The 20,428-nt window shown below is 41.7% G+C and overlaps 1 protein-coding gene across 1 annotated transcript; it reads left to right on the plus strand.

Moving 5' to 3' along the window:
- Positions 1-1,414: 1,414 nt before the first annotated feature.
- LOC308329069 (phospholipid phosphatase 2-like) lies at positions 1,415-18,499 on the plus strand. The gene is made up of 6 exons (XM_080783266.1): positions 1,415-1,777; positions 13,083-13,234; positions 13,612-13,874; positions 14,561-14,618; positions 15,301-15,477; positions 16,787-18,499. Exons 1-6 carry the CDS (start codon positions 1,717-1,719, stop codon positions 16,928-16,930), a joined length of 855 nt encoding a protein of 284 aa, XP_080639392.1. The 5' UTR covers positions 1,415-1,716; the 3' UTR covers positions 16,931-18,499.
- The last annotated feature ends 1,929 nt before the right edge of the window (positions 18,500-20,428 follow it).

Consider the following 20,428-nt stretch of genomic DNA (forward strand, 5'->3'; position numbering starts at 1 on the left):
CTGTTTTTACTTTACTGATTGTAGGCCTATAGGCTACAATATTCAATGAAGGCTAGTGTAAATATTAGATTTATTGAAAATGGAGGACCCTGATGTAAACAATTAAGTCTTAGTGCTTTTTCTGCTTTTATCCTTTAGCAGTTTACACACACACACACACACACACACACAATTCAATTCAATTCAAATATTGGCATGAGAAAACGTACGTTTACATTGCCAAAGCAGAAAGAACAATACAACAATACAGCAATACAATCAAAACAAAAATGATGTACATTTGAAGGTCAGAATCTTCAATAGATCAAATTCTATGTACCAAGGTCACTCAATGCAGGTATAGTGCAGGAATATACACAATGATTAGTCTTTAGGGTGGTTGTGTTCCATTTGATATCCTTCTCCTATCACAGCAACTCACAAATCTTGCTGCTGTGTTTGCACATTGTTGTACTTCGCCCAGCAGATATGGGAGGTTTTTGTCATTGGTCATGTTTTCAAAATCTCTGTGTGTGGTTGTAATCTGTGGGAAGTATGTGTCTCTGATGTCTTGGTACAATGGACAGATGGTTAGGAAGTGTAGCTCGGTTTCCACTTCATTTTGTGTGCAGTGGGTGCATAGTCTGTCTTCTCTCGGGATACAGGTCTGCCTATGACGGCCTTTCTCGATTGCGAGACTGTGCTCACTGAGTCTGTACCTAGTTAAGATTTTTCTTTGTTTTGGGTTGGTCACGGTGCTCAGGTATTCTGCCACTGTGTATTCTCTGTTTAGGGCCAGATAGCATTCTAGTTTACTCTGCTTTTGTGTTGCTTCTTTCCAATGTGTCAGATAGTTTTCCTTTTGCTGTTTTATAATTTGGTTTAGTCCAATGGGTTTTCTATCTCGTGGCTCTGTTTGTGTTTGTGCCCGGAGTTCCAGGGCCAGATGGCTGAGGGGGCATCTCTCTAGAGTTTCACTGTGTGCCTTGTTATGGAGTGCATCTAGGTCACACACAAAGGAACACAAAACCTCTGGATTTGACTGATTGTCCTATACTTCTACGAATATAGGCCTACCTACAGAGTCAGACTGTTGCATATGTGTTTATGCAATTTGTCAATTTGTATTTAGCATTTTGTCAAAGATTTAAAATAATCAATCAAACGATTGATTGTTGTGTTTGGCACATAGGCTATAAATAGGCCTACTACTTTATGTTGGAAAGCTTGGAAGTTGGAACCAGACTTTGTCATCCGACTCTCATCCAATGAGCTATAACTCGCAGGAGACAACTCTTCTTCTTTTCGGCGGTGGTTTACCTAATCTCTGACAACTCCTCTTCAGGGAGTAGTAGGAGGGATCTCTCTCTGGAAGCTTAAAGGATCTGTCAAACGTGGGTGGGGGCCCGGGGGGAGAGTCTAAAATGTGCGGCCACGGCCCATGTCTGAACCACCACCACATTTCTGTGCGTGAAGCAGGTCGCCGCTGCGTGTTGCTGCTGTGAGGGAAGCGCGTCCCCTACTGCTCACCTATAAGAATAGAATAGTAAAGTAAACAGTAGCACAGGTAGAGCAGTGGAGCCGGAAGAACGAGCAAATCGGGTTACTCTGACTTTGTATTTCTTTTCCACCTCGTTCAAATTTGGTTTGTTATGTAGGCTACATGTTAGACTGTCACTGCAGATCCTTTTTTAATTGCGATTTATTTATGAAAGTGAAAACGGGAACACATGAACCATGACAGAGCAGGGAAAGAAGAATATGTTGATTGTAGTGGATGTTCTTTGTGTCCTCGTTGGTAAGTGAAGCAACCCTTTTCTCCTTCTATCAACATGGCTGAGATGTGATGCGTGTCATCTCGCTATATTATCGCTTTACCAACATGCGTGACAATGCTTAGAAATTATTAGACATTTGCTATGCATTTTGTATGGCAACGTCAATCTAGGAAACTTACAAACTGCAAATTCCTTGCAGACAGACGATTTACTCGGATTTAGCCTATGTCAGTGCTGTTGCTGTATGGGTTATATACTAACTGTGGTTGCAACCGTTCCAAAAGTGACTCAAGCCACCGCCTGCACCTGGCAATAATAGATAATGCTTGGGCTTTCCACGTGGAAAAGAGCCGCCGCTACTGCTTTGCTATGGGAGTCTGGGACCAGCACATAATATATCATATTTATGATAGTTAAACGTGGCCGTGATTAGCTAGTAACATATTGGGTCAATTTGGGTGTCAGTCAGCTGCATTGCTCATGTCTTGTTAAAACAGGCCGTCTTTCCCAACAACCAAATCGAGTGAGTGACATGCATGTGTTCACCCGTTCACACCCAGAGCTGTGGTAAGAATGTTATTGATCATCATCATCATTATTAATGATCTGTGACTGAGTATGCTTATGTCATCAAGGAGCAGAAGTGAAGAAGATGCACTTCAGCCAGATGACGCATCTTTTTTTATTTAAAGTTATTTGGCAATATGAAAAAGCGTTCATACATTGCTAATTTATCTTGTGAACAACTGAGTTGTGTGAGGAACTTTACCTAAAGCCTAGCCTAAATTAAGTGCCTATCTCTGTCGGATCCTGTCTGTCTATATATCTGGCGGTTATGTATTTGGTCAAAGGAAGTCGTAGGCTACAGCAATGTATAAACCGTCCAGACATTGTCCTCATGGCCTCTTTTACATTGTTCTCGTGAACTCTTTTGCATAATGACATGTACCCTGTGGCGCTTAGTGTGTGTGTCGTATTGTCATTACTGATCTGTTCTAACTTGCCCAGGAGTTGAAAAACTGCATGTTTAGGACTTGCTTTGGGATGGACAAAGTCTTTATACATCTTGTACCTTCTATCCACACAATGTGAGTGATAGTAGAGGTGGTAAGGATTAAAAAAATCACACCTGTGTGAAGTGAGGGGCGCTCTTATCATCATAGTGATCATACATCATCTCATTCTGGTCAAAATAGCCGATTTGCTCGTCTACATATTACGTAAAATTTCCTTTCATTGTCAATGGCATTTCATGTTTCCACAAAAAGCCGATTTGTTCAGACACATATGGCAAATGTGAAAAAACAAAAACAAGTGCAAATTATTATTAGCCTATCTATCTATCTATCTCACATTTTTTGAAGTGAGCAGCTATTGTTTGGCATTTAGTGTGCTTTAATAGTTATAATTAATGCAGGTTGGTATAACATAACATTCTCACCAACTTGAATTGTGAGAGAGACAGATTCTCTACAGTAGCCTACCTGTGTTTAGAAAACTGTGGAAGGTCTCCCAGAAAGGAGGTACCATTTTTCTGTGTGCGTCTGGTGTGCATGCACATCAGTTGTGGAGCCACCTGGTGAGTGACAGGGAGGAATGATAATGGTTACCCTTTCCTTTTAACCTCTACCGTAACTATATGTGGGCACGCATGCACATGTTTGCATTCGTCCACTTCCGCACATGAAAAGAGTTCATGTGGACATGAATACCAAAAGTCCCAATCTCTGTGGGATCCAGGGTGAAATTATTGAAACGTATCCTGTTCATAAAAAAAATCGATTGAGTTCATTTACAATGAGAATATAAATATAATGTACACATCACCAATCATCATCCAATATCCTCATGGCTTTGAGAATCGCTGATATAATGCTGTATGTCCCTAACACGAATGCCTTTCAGTGTAGTATGTATGGTAACCCGCCTGGGTCATAATTTGTCTCTATCCCTAGCACATATCGTAATAAAAAAGCCATAACAACGGGGGAAATCAAGATTATTATTATTATTATGACCCAATCAACGTTCCGTATAGGAAACTTGAGCACATGACTCGAGGAAACCCATGTGAAGAAAATCCACACAGAAATTTGTTTTATGAACTAAAGAATCAAGATTCCCAAAAATGTTTTTGTAATTAGTTTTAATTTGATCCCCTCAGTCATATTGTGATGTCACTTCTTGTTTGATTGGTACATATGACTAGAGAAAATAAAACGTGAGTCAGACATTGTACAGGATTACACACGTCCCGTCATTTCAGTTAACTTTTTTATGGTATTTTTTATTTTGACCTATAATAACATTCCGGAATTGGGACACCAGGGTTAAACTGGGTAGGATTTTCCGTCCCATGATGCCCACATATGTACTTTTTCTGTTGGTCTCCCTTGGGATTGATGATCTGCTGCAGTCTGTAGGCCTAGTACGTGTGAAGGACAAACGGGTTTGAACCCCACTTTTGTGTGTGTGTTGTTTATTTTTTCTGGGTTTCCTCACTGTGGCAGCAGATTGATATGGATGGAATGTGCTGAGTTTCCAAATTGTAACTGATCTCTGGAGCATACTCATTCTTTTATTCCAATCCCCTCCCTCTCTATGACACTGTCATTCTCTTTTGTCTTTTTTTTTTGCTGTCCTCTTGTCCCCCACTGCTCTGCCCTTTATTTAACTCTGTCCCCATATAATACTATTTTCTCTATCAGTGTAAGTCTACACTCTATTTCGCGTGGCCGAAGAAAATCAGGGTTATTTTGGCTTAATGTTGGGTTACCCAGCCTCCTAAAAGAGAGAGACAGACTCGGACAGTCTCTGTGCATGGCAGGCTTTAGACTGGATCAGGCTTTCCACAGCTAACCCACAACACAGCAGGCACTGTGCAGTGCAGACAGCAGACCAGAAGCTCTCAATGTTTTAACCACCAGTAAGACACCCTGAGGGCAAGAAGCGAGGGTGAGGTCGGGTGCACACATCCGCCTGGGTGACGGCAGACAGCTGGGCGAGTGCTGGCACTTTGGCATGGGAGGGGTCAGATCAACATATGGAATTCATTCTGTACTGGCCATATATGGCCCGTCTAGAGCTTGAATGGACAGGTATCAGTCTAAAGGGAGACATCGAAGAGGAAGGATGGATGGGGAAGGATCAACATATGAAATGTCAGAACATGTCAGCTCCATATATGGAGATCTAAGGGTTTGACGTCGGATGTAGAGTTGCTGGCCAATATTGATGACATCAGGGATCTCCATCCCTGATGATGTCACAAGGCATGACCATATATGGCGTGGGGTGACGGCCGGATTGACTGACTGACGGAAAATGTATGTTTTCATAGTAAATGTGACCTGAGTCGCAATAATTGCGAACACAGTGAGCACTTACTATGAGACCTAGCAGATCATGTCTGTCTGTGCGTGCGTGCGTGTGTCCCCCCTTTGTGCCCATATATGGAGCTGAGTGATTTGTTTGTGATTGATGCAACACACTCCATATTTGGACGTATAGCTGCTTTGGGGACTCCTTATATGGTTATGGCTGAGTCATGGTGACATGAGACTTAAAAAAATAATAACTTAAAAATAAATCTTAAACCCAAATATGTACGAGCTGCGTTCGCTTCCGCGTTTGCGCGTCATTCTTCCCACAAACCATCTCCTTTGACCAGGTGTCTGTTTCTCACACTTTTTTTCTCTGACATTATTTCTCTCATTCTCTCTAGTCTCTCTTCTCACTCTTCACACTCTCCTCCTCTCACTCGCCTGTCATCTTTGTTATCAATGCAGGCAACAAATGTTTACACACACAGACGCACACACACTCACGCATGTTTTCACAATTGTACATAAAGTTTAGACTTTTGTTACACAGGACGGAGAAACATGTTTACACCCTTGCTCGTAAAGTAGTTTATAGACTTTTGACACAAAGGAAGGATGCGTTGCAGCCAGGCCCACACACACCATATGCAGGGCAGACCAACGCTAGCCTCGGAAAGACCAATGCAAACAAACAATGTGCTCTGTTCAGGTCTCTGTGATTCCCATAGGGCTGGTCTTGCCTTATAGGGTAATTAACCGTTTTCACTTGTTTACTGAGTTCAACCGTTGGCCTTTACCCGTGTGTTCTGACACATTGAAGAGCTGCAATCTCTCAGACAACAGTTGTTGCTGCTTTTTGTTTCAGGCTTGCTGAATTCATCTGTATCCATTCCTTTTCCATCTTTTAGTTTGACGATGACACCGTTTCAGTTGACGATGATCACATGGCAGCCATTTTGCGCTTATGCCATATTCGGTGGGGTGGGGCTTATGACACAAGAGCATGGTCCAGAGTCAATGGGCTGTATTTTGCTATTTGGCTATTCTGAGTGGCCAAAGAGCATTGATCACGCCTCCAGGTCTTTAGTTTATTCAAGTTAGGGAATAAGACCTGGTACTTAAGACACACAAAATACAGCCCAATGGCTCCAAAGTCATTTACATCTGTGGCGTTTCCAGGAATTACATTTTGGGCAGGCAAGATGTTTTAATTGTTATCCCCCCGCGCACAATCAGTAGCACTAAAGGTTTTCAAAGAGATATACCTGCCAGACAGTAGGATACAAAGGCTGAAAGGCATGCATAATTTGCATTCCAATGGGTGATTGAAGGTCGCGCTCTATACACGCAACGGCCAATCCGCTGTCCACTAATAGTTCTCAGGTCTTGTTTTTGTCCTCGGTGTATGGATTTTGGCCAGGCAGAAATGGATTTGGACAGGCGTCCGCCTGTCCTCGCCTTATTGTAGATGCGCCACTGATTTACATCATCCACACCCAAGTCAGATTTGCAAGTGTTAACAGGTCAATGTCATTTTTAAGGCAGATACAGAATATGTGTATTGAGGCTGATATGATGACCCAGTTTGTATTATCTCTCTCAAAGGCTCTGGTATCCATAATTATTGAAGTGAACTCTCTAACTGGCCTAAAAGGCATCTTCTGTGCACATACCTTCCATTCTAGGCAGGCATACATTATTTTTAATCCTATCCCCATGTTATATTCTAAGCGTTTTAATCACTCTTATTGATTACAGTAAGAGTAGTGAAAAATCTGAAAATCAACAACCTTATCAACTGGGTAACTTCAAACTAACTGAAACTAAAAGTACTTGAGAAACACATCTGCCATATCTGCATCCTTAGCTGCCCATCCTGATCGGCACAAATTATATTGTATAAGCCAGGCAATCACTATTCAGTAGTTCCTGCTGTTGGTTTTGACTTGTTCGGGTGACAGATATGTGGCAGTTACAGATACATTTTACGGAGGTAGATGGTGTCAGGGTGCGTGCTAGTACCAGCATATACCTCTAGACTAGAGAAGGGTTTGTTTGCCAATTTAACCTTCCAGTTTGTGTATGTATAGTCAACAACACACACACACACACACACACACACACACACACACACACACACACACTCTCTGTACTTCTGATCACCTTTGAAATCTGTTAAAGCCTATGATTGCAAACCTCCACATGCATCAGTGTAAAAATAAGTGCACTCTTGATTTCTGAAAAATGTTTCCTTCTAGGCCTCTCGACTCTCGAGCCAGGTTAACCAAAGTTTTCTGTTCTTTTACGCCTTCCAGCCTGCATGCTGACATTGGTAAACACCAAATATGCTAGTCAACTAAGCTCACGTCATCATAAACCCTAACAAGCCCATTTTGGTCCATTTTACACTCCGACGTAACTATTTGAAAAGTCGTTTTTTATATATTTTATTTAATTTAAATATTTGCCTGTAATGACATGGAAATGGAAACAGGTGTGCCAGCTAAAAGCGGTTAAACCAACACTTCAAGTAAATACGAAAGCTGTGAGCTTGTAGATCGGCTATTTTCACTATATTTGAAATAATGCGAATATATTTTGAACGTTTGGGTCTCAAGAGACTAGAAATGTTATTTAGTGGAGTAAAATATTTCTCTTTGAAATGTAATGTTGGAGTGAAAATCATGAGCTTGCAAACGTACAATACTCATGTAAATTTAGTTACAGTGCTTATGATTTTACTGTGTAAAAAGCCTGCTGATTTACTGCATCCAGCCACGTCATGTGAATCACAGCAGCAACAACATGAGATTATGCCTTCGCGTTGTCTCAACACATGTGTATATACTGTTGTTGCACCACAGCTGGCCGGGGACACCAAGTCAAGGGACGTGGGGACACAATGAGGTATCAATGTCACCAGCTGCTGCACTTTGTCCCAGGGGACTGTTATTTATGTGCTATTTGTAACATTTAGCTGACATGTTTGAGATGCTGCTCTCCAACTCTTTTATTGACAAAATGTGTGCAGAAGTGTACATGCAGTCTCACACACACACACACACACACACACACACACACACACACACACACACACACACACACACACACGCGCACACAGGCCATGTCTGCCAAGTATGTGTCAGTGTGAAGTAGGATGTGTTGTTGACTTGCTCCCTTACATTCCTGTGTGAAAAGAGATGGAGGGAGTGAGAGATATATAGAGAGAGAAAAGTACCATGTGCTCAACAACTACAACTATGGTGTTTGAGGCAGTACAGCTTACATAATTCTGTCAGGGGACAATAGGGAGCATCATTCTCTTGAGTCTTAACCCATTTAGATCTGAGGCCAATTTATGTTATCTCCCCTTTTTCACTTATTCGTGGCTTTCAAGTCTTAGTGGAGTTCACTTCATGGAAATTAAATACCCAAGGAATGCAGAATTACCGGTACACTGTTCTTTTTCCTTTCTCCACAGAGTGGCCAGGAAAATAAAAATAAACTTGGAAATGAGAAACCAATGGTTTTAGTAATCTTAAGACTTTAGAATTTGTGAATTATGATTTGACTGAGGGGCTGCCATTGTGCATCATCCAGCTTTTCACCAGAGAAAACCTAATATTCACCTAAACCAGAGCAGAACTCCCACCTTGGGCAATCAATGAATACAGTTGCAACCACTATATTAACGGCAAGTTAAAGAATGGTGAACTATCCCTTTTAAAATGAAGTTTGAGGAACCACCTGGCTGCATGTTGAGCCCTTGATCAAGACACACTGGTATGGCAGTGGCTCAGGAGGTCTCTGAATTGGAAGGTTCAATCCCTGACTCCTCCTGGCTGTGTGTCGAAGTGTCCATGAAAAAGACAAATGCTCCTGATGAGCAGGTTGGTGCCTTCCACGTTTTCCATGTCTACCATCGGCGTGTGGCTAAATATGAACTATATTGTAAAACGCTTTGGAGAAAGGTGCTATATGCAGTCCGTTTACTGTATAAATAGTCTTTTTCCCAAAGGGTCTCAGCCTTGGCGATGGGTGGCTGTGATCAGAGAGGGTCACAGTTATTTGCTGTTGTTTCTGTCTGTTGGATGTGGCAGCTTTATGACGGTGGCGATTTGGACCAACACATGTCTTATCTCAAACACTTCAGGAACTGTTCCACTTCCTGTCAAGTCAGAGGTCATGGGGAAGTTGTACTTTTGTCCTATCCCAAATTCCACCGTGTTTATTTTCTCATGGACTCTCATCGGACCCAATGCTGCTGCCAGTGCCAGACACGATTGTGAAAGTGTAAAACAATACTTTTATCTGTTCTCTGGCCATCCTGTCTGTTTTGTTTCCAGTGAGTGAGAGTGTGTGTGCGCGCGCCTCTACAAGTGTTCCATCTGAGAGAATCCTGGTTATCTATCGTTAGCTCTATCGTTAATTGTGTTCATTTTCTTTGATCTGTCTCATGGCATTTCTCCATCTCTACCAGCTCAGCCCAGTCTCTGGGGGGGGGGGGGGGGGCTGGTGGATTATAAAAACATACCATGCACTCTGGAATAATACAGCCCAAAAACAGGCTGCTCCACTAAGATAATGGGAACTACCGTATCTATGGGCTCTGCCCCCAGAGAGTACACCAAAAGAGATGGCACTGGAGCGTGGACAGTATGAAAGCGGAATTGACTTCCGTGCAGGTCCTGCTGTGGAATCGTGCGCACACACACGCACTGTACATGGTAATGGTGTGCGCGGCAGCGTGCGTATGCGTTTGTCCTAGCATGGACGTGTGTTAATCGTGCACATCTGTGTATGTGTGTACTGTGTAAGCGTCAAGGCCTGCCTCGGTCCGCCCACATCCCTACCACCAGGGACCTGTGTCAAACAAGCCATCTCTTATCTAAATGTTATCCTTGCACCCTGCAGAACAAACACTAATTGGTCCAACTTGAAAGAAGAGCCCAGTGCATGCTTGACCTGCTGGGAGGGAGACCGTGGCTGAACACAGTGACCAGAGACATGGGCTGGTTTCACATTGAAACCAGCCCATGTCTCTGGTCCTCGTCTTCAATGTTTGTTTACACAAACACACTGAACTGGCCAAAACATTATCAAGGGCATTTCATGTTTATGTAGGACAAAGTTTGTGTTTCGCACACTAAAAGCTGGACATAGGAGGGGCTGTCGCCCCTCAAAAACAGGCCGGACCTGTCTTGATTACTGGACTATAGAGATGTGTACCGATTGGCTTGATGTTTGGACAACATTTGTGGGAGTGAAGTTTTGCAGGAGATTAGCTGACAGAATGACTGAAGGACAGACGTACAGGATGCAAAACATAGTCTTTGCCAAGCCTGTTGGCCTGGTGGAGACGATGAGCAGACAAAGTTGGACCTGTGTAACCCTATACATTTAAGCTGATAAATGTGTACTCTCTTGATGGACTGAAATTGTCATTTATTTTCACAGTATACACTATAACACAACACTATAAATCACTTTAACAATATAGAGCTTTAACATTTTAACCAAAACATAACACTTAATGCCCTGACAGACACAAAGCCCAAATGAGACGCGTGCCACTTATGCACATCAAGTTTTGCCACTTGACCCTACTTTAAATATCTACATGATGGCATTTTTATTGATGTTGTTGCCATTTCTTTTGATGCTATGGAACATCATCTAATATATTTACTTTCGGCAGCACATTGCCATTAAATAAGACTTGGTCTAGCAGGGGTCCTGTCCTAGAAGACTCTTTTTTTTGGGGGGGGGGATTTCCTTCTAATGAATGAAACATTGGAGAAATGAAATAGTTTTTCATTGCTCTGAGCCGTCTGGAAGGCTTTTGGGCCTCCGTGAGAAACACAACTCTATGTTAGGCCTCCTAATATGGGTGAGAACTATATCCTGTGTAATCCCTAGAGAAAAGCATCTGTGTGTTCAGTGATTTGCTTGCGGTTGAAACCCGAAACCACAATTTAGTATTAGCAGGATTTCTGCCTCTTCCAATTTTTAATGTCGGCGGAGAGGACTAACACTGAGCCACGGCCAGAGGGAGGAGGGGAAGTGGGGAGGCATAATGGTCACACACCTGATTCTAGCTTCAACAATGAGCTCAGACTTAATGGAACTCTACACACAGTGTGTGTGTGTGTGTGTGTGTGTGTGTTGTCACAGCAGGTGACACGTCTCTTTGAGGAAGGAAACAATCTGAGCGTTACACTGTGGCAAATCCACGACTCACAATCTGACCGAAAAATACACATCTCACACTCTGATGTCAAGCTCATTAACTGACAGCAGTACCACAAATAGTTCTTAAAAACAGGAAAGCAATTTAAAGGCTTCAATGTAGAAAGTTCCTGACATCAAGCTAGTAGAGCTAGGCTATTGTCCTGTTCAGATTTAAGAGACAGTTTTATGTTCGTCTGGTGCCACTGTGCCAGTCTGGACCTAAGCTTTTGTCTGGGCTCCCTCTGCGTCACTCACTCATGCTAATCGGAGAACTAGGGTTATGCAAGTATTCTAAAGTTATCCTCTTTCCCTGCCTGACCCTCCCACCCCCTCCTTCTCTATTTGTCTTTCTCCTCACAAGCATGTGAAGAAGATGGGGGTGGAGGAATTAGAAATAACAGAACCTCTTCCGTGAGAGATCAGTTTGAGGGAATTTCACATGATGACACTATAAATACACGGTTATCCGAACCCTTACACTAAAGCTTGTATGCATATACTGTATATATATATATACACGATACATGTGTGGTTGGTGGGACATGCATGCACACTGTATGTGTACATTGAGAAGAAAAAGAGAGCTCATTCATCTAATTTTGTAATGTGTCTGTGTCTTACATTGAGGGCTGTACATCCGTCCGGTCAAGTTTTTGGCTCCCAGGCCCATGACTAGTGTAAATGCTGCTCCAAGGTCATAGGTCAAGGCTGTTCTGCCCAGCAGTGTATCCATGGTGACAGGAGCTTCCTCTTTTTTGGGGGGGGGGGGCTTCTAGAGGCCAAGCCTTTCTCACTGAGCTAGTGTCTGGCTGTTTCCTGAGCCCCTATGTCGTGGGAGAGTGGCACATGTCGTGACATGCGAGTGTGACTGCTCTGAGTCTGAACACATTCCTAAGGGGCGATAGAACTGTTGCCCTGACTAGTACTGCTACTGTAGCGACCCACACTAGCCTTACTCCAATTTATCTGAGAAAGGGTCTGTAGCCTGCTATTGTGTGTGTGTGTGTGTGTGTGTGTGTGTGTGTGTGTGTGTGTGTCTGTGTGGTAGGTATTATTTATGTATGTCTCAGTATCGTCTTTATTTAAATTTTTTACAGTGATAACAGAAAAATGCACAAAAAGTCTTTGACCGAAACGTTGCCTAATAAAAGTGTTCATAAGTGCAGACGGTGTGCGGGTCTTGTGCATTTTGTGCATTTTTCTGAATACATTAATTTGAGCCCTGCCTACGCGCACCCGCCTATCGGGTGTGCATAAGACTTTGTTGCCTATTACAATGATAACAAACATCAATTCATCATTAGTGGCAGACTAGTGCTAGCTGGCGCGCTCGGCCGATACCTACACAGCAGTGCCTTTCCTCCTAGTTTCACACAGGCGTTCACAGAACATCCTACTGCTGCAGAGATCCCCAATTATAATTATTATTGTTCCTTATGTGGATGTGCCAGTAATATTCTGCTGACACTGTGCCAGTTGGACTAATGCATGACAGACAGACAGACTTATCTAACTAACAAATGAATGTTGGAGAAGCACATTAGATCAGATCGTGCTCGCAGAACAAGAAATAAATTATTGTTATTGGGTTGACTCATTTCACGAGGACATCTTTTAGTCCTTTAGCCAGCTGTACCGATTTGGCTGCTGCGTGTCTACAGTATGTTTACTTTAAGGTAAATATGGCATTGACTCATTGTGTGTCAATATGGAGTCTGTGGTGGCTGAGTTGAACCACTGACGTTCTGTTCTTCTCCGTCCCTCTCTCCAGCGGGCCTGCCGTCAGTCATCCTCACTGTGATGTTCAGCCCCTACCAGAGGGGAATCTACTGTGATGACACAAGCATCAGCTACCCATACAAGAGGGATACCATCTCCCATGCGGCAATGGCAGCGGTCACCATTAGCTGTTCCATACTCATTGTGAGTACCAACACCATAGGATAGTGTAATGATGGACCCATAGTTACTGTGTACTCAGCCTAGCGTCGTCATTTACATTATAAAGGGTTTGTATTTGTAATGTTTGTAGCTCTTAAGTCGGAAGAATGTGATGTGAACAGGTGTTCTGAAGTAAGTTATGAAGTAATTATTGGTCATTGGAATTAGAAAAATTCCCTCTAAAATAAACCTACTGTAATAGACGGTAAACATTGCTTCTAATGGTTAGAACAAGAGTCAAATTATTTAGGGAAACTATGTTGAGTGTTGGGAAATTGAGGATTGCAACAATGTCATCTGTTATCACCACTCCTATGTGCATTTTTGGTGCTTACTGTATGGCCTCCAATTCACTCCAGATCACATCGGGAGAGGCGTACCTAGTGTACACCAAGCGACTTCGCTCCAACTCCAAGTTCAACCGGTACCTCGCAGCGCTCTACAAGGTAGTGGGCACCTTCCTGTTTGGAGCCGCCGTTAGCCAGTCGCTGACTGACCTGGCTAAGTTCACCATTGGCCGGCCCCGCCCAAACTTCCTCGCTGTGTGTGCTCCAAGCGTTTGCAATGGATACACACTGAACATCAACTGCACCGGCAACCTCCGCAATGTTACTGAGTCCAGGTATGACTTCATCACTCCATTGATTCAAAAGCTTTAGAGTTATAGCTGGATTTTATAACAATAGTAACTAGAAAAAGGCCACATGTCTCCGCCATGTCCGGTAGATATTGTAGGCCAGCAGTGTTGATGGAATATGCAATATCGGACAGATCCGTCTTGATTATATGACTCTAGAGATAATGTGTAACGATTTGTGTGATGTTAGGACAAAATCTGTAGGAGTAATATAAAAAAGTGTTTTGCAAAAATAGACCTGCTGGTGGCGCTATAATAAGCCGAGAGGTTCTGCTCTGGCATTGAGGGAGTGTGTGTGTACAGTTTTTATCGGGGCAACGATGCCGAAGATTAGCTGCTCATGGACGGACACACACACACACACACACACACACACACACACACACACACACACGGACGGACAGGGTGCTATGTGTGTGGCGGGAGGGTGGGTGTGGGGTTAGGTATGGTGATGTGAGTTACCCCAATTGGGTTCAAATGGTCTTAAAATGTATATTAAAATACTAAATGACTAGTGTACATGCTGTGACAAGAAATAGTGTGTAACTTTTACTCAAGCAAGTACAATGTTATTCAAGTACTATATAAATGAAGAGCATGGAGAAACTGTTATGTACGTGTTCTGTTACTGTAAAGATAATGTGTGGTCTCATCTCTACCTTCCTTCCTAGGTTATCATTTTACTCTGGTCACTCCTCATTTGGGATGTACTGCATGCTCTTTCTGTCGGTAAGTGTCACATCATTTTGGCATTTAAAACACATTATGCTGTTATGGATTTTATTCAGTGTGTCTATGCCATGTTTCCTGTCTCTCTTCTCTGTCCTAATAATAGTCGTGTCTAATAAATAAATGCCCTTTTATGTTTGTTTTTACTTTGTTTTAACCACTTGAACCCTAGCATCCCTATTCGAATGCAAGCATTTGGGGAGAATAGCATATCTACAACATCGCATCGCATTGCGAGGTTGTAGGTTGGCTATTTTCAGCGATGTAAGGGGGAAAAAGAGCTTGCCTAGTATAAAGCCCGAAGGGACCCCAGACAATTGAGGTTTAGGTGGTAAAATGACTGTTCTAAAACGGGTAGTCCCAATACTTTATTCTGATTGGCTGGTTACCGTCACGTGACCAGTGTAAATTCCACCGATAACCCACTCCTTCAATCACTGGGGCTACTTGCCGAGCAAAACAAGGAAGTGATGTGGCTCGCTCTGGTGGCGCAAAGCGTAGCTACTTTTGTGAATTCAATTGTTTTATTAGGTTAATATTGCTATATGTTTGTAACCGTTTTAGAAAACTCGAGGCCCCAGGTTACCGGGTATACCCGGTAACCTGAGACCTCTCGTGGCTTATTGCTTAAATTTGTAACGTGCCGTATTCAAAACATGGGTGCATCTTTGTGTATGTCTAGCTGTATGTACAGGCGCGCATGCAGGGCAAGTGGACACGGCTGGTCAGACCCACCATCCAATTCTTCCTGATTGCATTTGCTGTGTATGTTGCATACACACGTGTGTCTGACTACAAACACCACTGGAGCGATGTGCTGGTGGGAATGCTTCAAGGAGCCCTCATCGCCGTGCTCACTGTGAGTATGGGGTTGTAAATATAGGGGTTTTTGAGTAATTTATTTCAAATTAATTTACCGGTAGATAGAATATTGTAACATGTAAAGGCATTTTATTGTGCTTGTAGACAAAAATGGTTATTGGAGTTACCGGTATCTAAAACTATACTTAAAACGAGTTAAACGGATAAATAAAACTGAAAACTAAAAACTAACTGAAACTATATGTTATGTACATAAACAAAAACTAAAATGCCATACAAATAATGTTTGTGAATGTTTGTCAACACAACAAGCATGAGGAGGAAACTAAATTCATGCCTCGGGTGGTCCGCGATCGTCCCACGATAGGATTGCTTATCCGTAAGCTAACTTCAGTTAAGGCCCAGGGTAATTTTTGCCCCTTGAATAAGGCTCCTCACTGAAACAATGCTGGCAGTCAATGTGTTAGTCTACATGCCTGTGGTGTATTACACAACACGTATTCTGAACTTGTTAAATCTTGCCCCTGACACATAACCGCCATAGTATAATAAAAATCGAATAGTGAAACTAATAAAACCTAGAATGTGCTCCTCAGAACACAGATCTCTGCCAGGCTGGGTTGCCTACCCAGGCTTGTTTCAGTCCTGGCCATGGGATATAGCCATCAGGACATGAGTTGGCTATGGCGGAAATGAGTTGTGTAGAAATTGTAACCCCCCCCCCCCCCCCCTACAGCTATGGAGGTTATTTGATTTTTCATTTTATTTATCAAATACTTTAGAATTGTTTTTTAATTGATGAAAAGTTGTGATTTTCTTAGTTACATTTATTTTTAAATATTTTGATTTAATATACAATTTACAATTTAGGCATTTAGCAGACACTCTTCATCCAGAGCAATTTACATTAAGAAAGAACAAAAAAGCATGGCAATATATCATACAAAAGTAGTTATCATGAACCATACGTTAAGCTAAGAACGTAACAGTGGAATATCTATATAATGAAACTATGCATACATATGTATTAGTGCTATGTTATACATAAAATACTACATAGAATGCTATTGAAGTTAATATATATATATATATATATATATATATATATATATATATATATATATATATATATATATATATATATGGGTCCCGACTCCCGACCCACTGGAAACATTGGTTTAGACTTTAGAGGACCCTCAATGTGATTTAAATTAGATTCTTTAGAAGTCTTAAACTAGTCCACCCGAACCGAAAATACCTGGCCCTATAAGCACCATGACATGTGTGATTATGGATTCCTTCTTTAATGACCGTGGTCACTGCTATCGTGTTGTTACTCCTCTCAGGTCCGATATGTCTCAGACTTCTTTAAGCAGCGGCCCCTTCACTGTACACGAGAAGACCCGGCCGAGAATGAACACCTGGAACGTAAACCCACCCCGCAGGCCCCTGACTCACAACAAGGAAACCACTACAACTACAATGCATGAACACATTACTACTAAGAACAGCTATATGACAACGCACCGACTATGTGCACCACTAAATCTACGATAACTTGTAGATGCATAAAGACAATAACCAGTAGCCTTCAATCGGGACATACGCCATCCCTGAAGATAGCCTCAGAACAGTTTTACAGGTAACAAGGCTCAAATAATCAAGGCTATACCCGTGTCTCACACGGAAAATGGCAGATCTACAAGCTCACAACTTGTCATGCTGAGATATAGATGTAGAACAGTTATTGTTTGCGTGACACAGCACCACACAGCCAAGTATAAATCAAGCGTCTGTGTGTGTGTGTGTGTGTGTGTGTGCACGAAACGTCTCCATGAATGTTGTGGTAATGTGTGTGTGTTGAGTATATTGTGTATACCTGTAGCATTTATATAAGTTGAGTGTGTTCAATATTTGACAGTGTGTAACCTTTATAATCTTTTGCTATGTTTGTTTTAACTCTGTGTTGTCTTTATATACAAATAGTTTTAAGCTACTTGATAGTCATTTTCCAATGTCAAACTATGAGTAAACTGCCAAAGTTATTTTATCACAGTAAAATCCTGTGATAAACTAACACTTAAACACTTCACCACTTTTCCTACTTGGTCTGTGTCTCATAGGAGGGCTGTGGGCAGTTCAGAAACCTGTCCACCAGTGACATCATCGTTCTTTAGAAGATTTTAAAAAATATATATATTTAGATTTTTATTATCGTGAAAACGAAGGCTTCCATTTTCACATTGCAACTTTTCAGGAATAGAAAACCTACAGTCTATAGAGCATCGCAGTCACTCGGATCGTGACAAATCATGACAATGAACACAATATTTTGGGCCGATCAAATCATTAGAAAGAAGAAAGAAGAGTCCGCGGCGTAACCGTCTTTAAATAAATACTTTAAGAAAAGCCTATGGGCAAAATGCATTGCGATTCATTTCCTGGGCCACTCGTCGTTCTGAAAGGGGGTGGGACTGCGACGCTCTATTAGCTTGGATTCCCCATCGATGAGGTCACTGGTGGACGGTTTCTGAACTGCCCACAGCCCTCCTATGAGACACAGAGTAGAAAAACATTGTGCTATTTTATCATGATCATTATCATTAGGGAGGACAATTTATATGAAGATCGGTTGAAAAGTGGTGAAGTCGTCCTCTGAGATAAATTAACACTGATGATCTTTAAGGTATATTAACTTTCTGCGGATTTCAAAACGATCTCTCAGTCCTTCAACAGAGCAACTAAATCATGGTATTATTTCCCCAATTTGTTGCCACGTACCAGTCGTACCTATAGGTTCATTTCAGCAGTAGATGGTGGTCAGATAAGCAGTTATTTTATGAGCATAGTGTCTACACTGGAAAACAGATTGTATTTAACCTATCTACTATCCTGGTCACTTTTTTATTTTCTGTGCCTTGTGAGTGTTATATATGCCTGTGTTGTTGTGATGGACTGCTGAAATGGTCACATGTGTACCATTATGTACCTGTACAGTACTAACATTTTCTATTTTATTATAACTATCTAATAAACTATTTTTTAAATATGCATTACCACTACTTTGTTTTGAAATTACTGTTTATACTAAGCTTTTAGCTTGTGGCCGCGTCCTCACTGTGTGGAACTCACTCCCAACTCACATCAGAGCTGTCCCAATCCTCACCACGTTTAAAGCTACACACCTTCCCGGGTATTGCCCATAAATCAGACCTGTTAGTCCGACCTGTGCTGCGGGTTACAAATCACCCGTGCTGTGGGTTACTGTGAGGTCGGGTTTCTGGTTGAAGGACTTCAGTGTTTTGTACCATACTATTGTATACGTACAGAGCAAATTTTTTTTGCTTTCGCCATCTTTGTTGAAGAGGAGTCTGGGCAATTAAGATTTAGTCTTACTAGAAACACTAAAAGCTTCTAAATCTTATATTTAGATTTAGTCTGTCTTAATCTAGTCACCTCTGGGGTGAGATTACTGTAGGTCAATGCTTTAAAGTGTGATTGCCTTTGAGGGGATTAAGTCCACCCATTAGTGTCAACCTCAGACCATCAGATCCTGGTCTGATTTTGAATCTAAATGGCTTTGTGTTTCTGCTATTGTCCGACCTGTGCTGTGGGTTACAAATCACCCTTGCTGCAGGTTACTGTGAGGTTAGGGTTTGGGATAGTGTTAGTTTGGAACTAGTTTTCTTAAAGTTGTTTTTATTTTGTTTCTCTAAAGCAACTTTGAGTACCTAGAAAAGCGTATATAAATCGTATATAGGCCTATTATTATGGATGGCTGGATCATGAACAACATGATGAACCAAAGGGTGTACACTGTACAGCCTTATAACCAACAAAAACTCCACTCCTTTCTCTGTATATGAATATTTTGTGCACGATCCACATTGCAAAAGCTTCTATCCCTTTTCTTGTGTGTGTGTGTGTGCGCGCGCGTGCACACATGCGTCGTATTGAGCGAGAGAGAGAGAAGGGAGAGGAGATAGCACTCGTTTTGGTATTTGTGGGTAAGCACGCAAACGGTTTCATTTTTATTTGTGTTCACTCAACCCTTGGACCCTGTGTTCTGTTGAAAATGTGCTCAACAAATACAGACATTGTTCATGCCTGGGCATGTTGTTGGGAGTTGTGGGATTCCTCAGTGCCAGAGTAGAGATGAGACTGCCTCCTAGACCTTAGAAGAAAATAACAACTTGCTCTTCAGTCTTCAGATATCACTAAGCATGCTTACCTACAACATACTGTACACTGCCACCTTGTGCGTGGCAATGCGTGGCAACCTTTACTATTTTACCAGGCAAATATTCATTTTGTATATCTTATTATAGCCCATGGTCCAAAATGATGAGAAACGAGGATAACTTTTTTTTTCAAAATTTCAAAAAACATGGGCTATAACCCATCGTTTTTGTCATTTCGTCATTTTTTTCAAATCCTCAAAAATGATGAAAAACTGCGCGCTATAGTATGCCGTACGATATGGGCTATAGCCCACGGTCCAAAATGATGAGAAACGAGGCTAACTTTTTTTTTCAAAATTTCAAAAAACATGGGCTATAACCCATCGTTTTTGTCATTTCGTCATTTTTTTCAAATCCTCAAAAATGATGAAAAACGGCGCGCTATAGTATGCCGTACGATATGGGCTATAGCCCATGGTCCAAAATGATGAGAAACGAGGATAACTTTTTTTTCTTCAAAATTTCAAAAAACATGGGCTATAACCCATCGTTTTTGTCATTTCGTCATTTTTTTCAAATCCTCAAAAATGATGAAAAACGGCGCGCTATAGTATGCCGTACGATATGGGCTATAGCCCATGGTCCAAAATGATGAGAAACGAGATTAACTTTTTTTTTCAAAATTTCAAAAAACATGGGCTATAACCCATCGTTTTTGTCAAATTGCGGAATTGCGGAAATTGCGGAAATTGCGAAAATGGTAATTGCCGAAATTGCGGAAATGGAAATTCCGCATTTTTTTTTATT

The sequence above is a fragment of the Protomyctophum bolini genome (genome assembly GCF_963924005.1).
Source record: "Protomyctophum bolini genome assembly, chromosome: 15".
NCBI classification, from domain to species: Eukaryota; Metazoa; Chordata; class Actinopteri; order Myctophiformes; family Myctophidae; genus Protomyctophum; species Protomyctophum bolini.